Below are 5,085 nucleotides of genomic sequence, written 5' to 3' on the forward strand. Positions count from 1 at the left end.
ACAGGAATCATCTGCACCAGTAATCCATCAGACTTAAAGCAAACAGTTTACAGCAATACATTGAAACTTGACTTGCTAATTACGATCTTGCTTCTGAACCAGCAGAACCAGACCCTCATCAAACAGAACCGGCTCATTCCAAAAGCTTTGTACAATCGACTCCGCCAGTACAAATACATCCCACCGAATTTAGTTTCCTGAGCTACTCCCTAGCCGTTTCTCCAGTAAGGAACCAGGATAAAAAAATCAGGCAAGAAGAAAGAAACTGCAGAACCAACGTATTTGCATGAATTTTCTGGATCAAAGCCAGCAATTGCTTTTAATATTCCTACAAAACAGATGTCACTCGAGCATATAAATTCGAGAAGCTATGTCCTGAACCAACCAATCAAATCCCTCAAGAAGTCCCTCTCCTGTGTAGGCACTACAGCCCACTATTTTCCAGTGCCGGGTTTTGTCCATTGCTTCCAAGTTCAGAACCTGCTCCACAACAAAAATGAGAAGAAAAAAAAAATCACACCCCCGGAATAATCAGAGATTGTTTGTTCAAACTGATCACTTTGGAAAAACATCTTTGGTATTGTAGCAAGCAAGAAACTCGATAGTTTGACTGCTAAGGCAAAGAAGGATCTCTCTGCAGCAAGCACTGCTTTCTCAAGGATAAACAACTACAGCCCACGTAAACTAATAATCCATTCTCTTAAAATTTCAAAACAATCCAAAAGCTAAAAATGGAAAACAAATAGAAAAGTATAATAGCTTAACCAATAAAAAAAAGGAAACCAGCATAGCATAGTGAAAATTTTATCAAAAGCTAAAGGAACACGATATTATTAACAGCTCAAGGAGTTTTCACCTAAAAAAGGATCTTCTCCAGAAGATTAGTATAATTGTCCACCCTGAATTGAGGTGTTTTGAGTGTAAATACTACAAATTTATGCTTTGCATGTTAAACAAGAAGTTAAACGGATAGGCAAGCTTAAATATGGAGATACCATTCCATGGACTTGATTGGGAAAAAAAAAAAGAAGATGATGAAGAACAAGGTGTGCATTTTTGGTGTAAACACGCATGTGCACAAATCAGCAATTTATGTGATATCTTCTTCTGGGATTGTATAGGAAAAATTGGGACCTTAGGTTCAGTTGCAATCTTAGAAGTTCAACCTAACTTCACTCTCTCGTCCAGTACTCGTACTTGCTTTGCTCTCAGTAAATATGAACAAGTTTGCGTCACATTCCGCAATAGTAAGCGTAAAGGGAACTTTTGGAAAGTTAGGATTCTCTCTGGTGCAAATGTCTTAAGAATGAAAATATTAGATTACAAGGTCACAAAGGGAAAAATATCAAAGAAACCATGATGTATGTGCATTCACACAGACAAACTCAACTAATACAGACACCAATAAACGTCGCAAGCACACAACCTCACCTTGGCAATTTCTGCTGGTGTAAGAGCACCTTTAATATCCTGCTTATTTGCAAATATAAGTAAGGATGCTCCAGATAATCTCTGCCAAATGAGCAGCTACTTTAGTCCCTTTATCAACAAGTCTAAACAAAAGACTTTGTTACTCGAACCAATACATCTAGTTCTAGCCAGAAGTACCAATTCAGCAGTTCCCCATTTGAGTCCACATGAACCAGTTTTATGGACATTGATAGGACGTGCATAGTGGGTATTAGTATTAGGACCTTGTTAAGAAGTGCCCCCAAGAACTTGCTATCCAGCCAAATAAGGAGATACTGCAATTTCCAATGCACCAATTGTCCTCGTGATATGCACAATCAGTACTTTGAATATCGAGTATTTCCTCCCATATGTTTAAGAAGTGCCCCAGGAGTACTTGTGAACAAGACCGATCGTACCATTCCTTTTCAAAATATATGCCCACATTTGTAAGGTGTGCACAAGGATATTGTCCAGTCTACAGATTCAAAAGACTTGAAAGAACGATATATTTGGTGGGAAAACTTACAGACAAAAGTACACAAAAATCGGAAAGATTCTCCATCCAATTAGATGGACAAGCATTAGAAGAGTTTTACTGCGAACATGTAGTTATTATCAGAATATGCAGTCCCTTTTGGAATGGAAGACTAATGACTCATGAGATCTAGCAAAACGTAGATACTCAAACAATTGAGACAAAATTAAACCACACCAGATAAAAACAGAAGCAATGGGGAACAAATCAGCAAAAGTCGCCACATAGAAGCCATAAATAGGTTAAACAGACATTTTTTTAAAAAGCGAGAAAATTCTGCAATGGCATAATACCTCCTCCTTCAAGAGATTATCCAATTCCATTTTGCAATCATCAAGCCTTCTTAGGTCTGAACTATCGACTACCCAAATCAGACCATCTGTTTGCTCAAAATAGTTCCTCCAATATGATCTTATTGTTTTCTGACCCCCTACGTCCCAGATATTTAATGTATACCTGCCACAAAACATCAATTGGAGTTTGAAGATACAAATGTTTAGTACAACACAACATTGCCTAAGTTTCCATTTCTGACTAAAGCAGAGCTTAGTAAGCAATACAAGCAAAGAAATATCCTATTCAAGATAAATCCTAGGGCTTTTGAGATTTCAAAATAGAGTATAGTGTTGATGCGTAAAAGACAGACAGTTACAGTTGACTTCTTAGTTGATGCACAAAGAACTGAGTGATACCATAGATTTGATAGACTCTCTATCTCGCTTCTAGTTGTAAATGTAGGTCGTACCCCACTGCAACCCTTTCAACATATTTTCTCCTTTAAGATTTAGAAAGTGAAATATCAGGCTGGAGAGCAGCAATTGACAAATCAGTTCTTTAAGTTTTGCTAACCTTGTTAAGCATAGTCATAATCTGCACGAAAACACAATATATTCTTTGAAGTATATGATTATTACAATGTTTTCACTTAACATGACCCAATTTTTGAAGTACGATTGTTACTATGGATTCACTTAATATGACCATAACTTACTGCCGTTCAACAGTCAGCGACAGAGAGCCCCAGATACTAAATTAGTATTCCTTTATGAGTTATATTTTCTTTCCCCAAAGTAGGGGAAAATTCCCCAAACATGCTTCTCATTGGAATATCACAGGTTATGGACATCACCAACATGCAAACTTAACTAAATGTGGGTGAGGTCCACGATCTGTCATCCACCAATCAAAGGCATGGTCAGATAACTCCAACCAGAAATAGAGGAAAACATGGCACTTCCTCTATTTATGGTGATCTCAAGCTATTGAAAACACAATCATCTTTTTAATCTACAGATCTCTGTACAGATACATTAGAATTAATATGAGAAGACATTTGACACAGCAGGCTATATCTGTGGTTAATTAAAGTCGAGGAGAAAAGAAGAGAAACCGACAGTTCCTAGGTAAGCAAGTAATCGACCGAACATGGCACTAAGTAATCCTAATTTGCGGAGAGACCTGGACATACTTCTGGTATGTAATAGTCTTGATATTGAAGCCGAGAGTGGGGCTAATGACGCTAGTGTCCTCTCCATTGATCTTCAACACAATGGTCGTCTTCCCAGAATTATCCAATCCCCTAGAAAGCCAATTACAAAGCGCAACAACATTTGATACTTAATAGCGTACACAAAATGAGCACAAACTAACGAAACAAACTTCTCGATGAGGATGACACATACACCATGAGGATGCGCATTTCTTTCTCCTTCCTCTTGATCTTTCGGATGATGCTGAGCAGACCCATCACTCAACCTGACGTGATCAATCAGGAGAAAAAGAAAAAGAAAATCATAAGTTGATTTCATTTTTCAGCTGGTGTTTCTTGAAGGTTTATCGAACATCGGTCCCCTCATTTTATTTTTTTTCAAGCGCAATTCTTTCTTCATTTCGCATTGCACATAGAACAAAGAGCAAAATTGCTACCTGTGATACCCTACACTGAATGAGACGCAATATTTTACATATTCAACGGATAACAACGTCTAAGAGCCCCCTATCAAGTTTCAAACGTACAGAAAGGGAGCCCAATTCAAGATCCACAAAATCAAAGGCGAAGAAACAAGAAGACATGAGAGAATTTCACTCGCGAGCTTTTTGAAGTTCTCTTTTTGGGACGAGGCAAGCACGAGCTGAGACGAAGCTGGCCGAGTGAGAACGAATCTGAGGCGAGCGCCCGCTAGTGAGAGAGACGGACAGAGAGCGAGAGAGAGAGTTAAAAGTGAAAGCTGAGCCGCGATCGATCTTCTTGAAGGAGGAGGTCTCATGATCTCATCTCATGCCATTGAAGCATTTTGGCGCTTTTATTATATCCATTTTTTGCGGATTTGTTTTCCCTTTTTTTATGCAATTCTTTTCTTTTTTATCTGGTGCGATTTATTTCCTCAGGCTTGTTTGGGCATCTGCTTGTAGCAACATCTCATGAGTCTTCCGTTCCAGCGCGACTGCATAATTCTGATAATTGATTCCATTTTTGCTGTAAAATTCTTCTTGCGCTTGCCCATCTAATGGCATGGATTCTCTTTCCCATTGTTCATAGTTTTATGTAATGCACCATTGACCAAGTAACCATACCAATCCTGTTTTAAGTCATGCTAATGGAGAATTTCCTTTGTGATCGATACATTTGATTTCTTTTTTATTAGAAATTTCATCTACATAAAGTCGGATTGTGCATTTCATGATGTCCCAAATTTGACCACCTTTGCGTTCGTAGACTAATAAACATGGGGATGAAGACCATAATCGTGACGAAGCAGTGAGACTTCTCAACACAAATGTCGTGCATAGAAGAAAAGCACATCTTGTTTGAACATTGAACGTGCCTCTTCAATTCCCAATTAAATACAGATGATGGAACTTTGGAACTTTTCTTCTTCTCATAGACGTAGGACCAGCTTCCAGCAAACGCAATTAAAGCTATTCAAATGTATTGATGACGATCCCCCTAAAATCCTATGTAAAATCAAAGAAGTTCGCACTTGGTCTGTGAACACTGAAACCTTCACTTTCTTCTCCATTCATAATGAATCTTCGTACTTCGATATGAAACCAAGTTCCGAACATACTGTGCCAAAAAAAAAAAAACTCAGGACATC

General features: G+C 38.2%; 1 protein-coding gene across 5 annotated transcripts; it reads right to left on the reverse strand.

Moving 5' to 3' along the window:
• Positions 1–4,246, reverse strand: LOC115744334 (ADP-ribosylation factor-like protein 2). Of its 5 annotated transcripts, none has more exons than XM_048284746.1 (6): positions 4,078–4,246; positions 3,670–3,742; positions 3,446–3,566; positions 2,281–2,460; positions 1,432–1,512; positions 1–480 (listed from the first exon to the last, which is right to left on the reverse strand). In XM_048284746.1, the coding sequence occupies exons 2-6, from the start codon at positions 3,732–3,734 to the stop codon at positions 343–345; spliced, it is 585 nt and encodes a 194-aa protein (XP_048140703.1). In that variant the 5' UTR covers positions 3,735–3,742; positions 4,078–4,246; the 3' UTR covers positions 1–342. The 5 variants fall into 5 exon arrangements, with proteins under 5 accessions (XP_048140703.1, XP_030535304.1, XP_048140705.1 ...); XM_030679444.2 differs by having other exon boundaries at positions 2,281–2,443; positions 3,456–3,566; positions 4,078–4,242; XM_048284748.1 differs by lacking the exon at positions 4,078–4,246 and adding an exon at positions 3,914–4,056 and having other exon boundaries at positions 2,281–2,443.
• Between the last annotated feature and the right edge of the window lie 839 nt (positions 4,247–5,085).

Source organism: Rhodamnia argentea, chromosome 9, assembly GCF_020921035.1.
Source record: "Rhodamnia argentea isolate NSW1041297 chromosome 9, ASM2092103v1, whole genome shotgun sequence".
Classification (NCBI taxonomy): Eukaryota; Viridiplantae; Streptophyta; class Magnoliopsida; order Myrtales; family Myrtaceae; genus Rhodamnia; species Rhodamnia argentea.

What these genes read in the sequence shown, in the direction of transcription:
- LOC115744334 (XM_048284746.1), bottom strand. Translation starts at nt 3,734, where the DNA reads ATGGGTCTGCTCAGCATCATCCGAAAGATCAAGAGGAAGGAGAAAGAA. An exon ending in GAAATGCGCATCCTCATGGT is followed by an intron (nt 3,567 to 3,669) that starts GTATGTGTCATC and finishes TTGGCTTTCTAG; the next exon opens with GGGATTGGATAATTCTGGGA. An exon ending in CACCAGCAGAAATTGCCAAG is followed by an intron (nt 481 to 1,431) that starts GTGAGGTTGTGT and finishes GTTGTGGAGCAG; the next exon opens with GTTCTGAACTTGGAAGCAAT.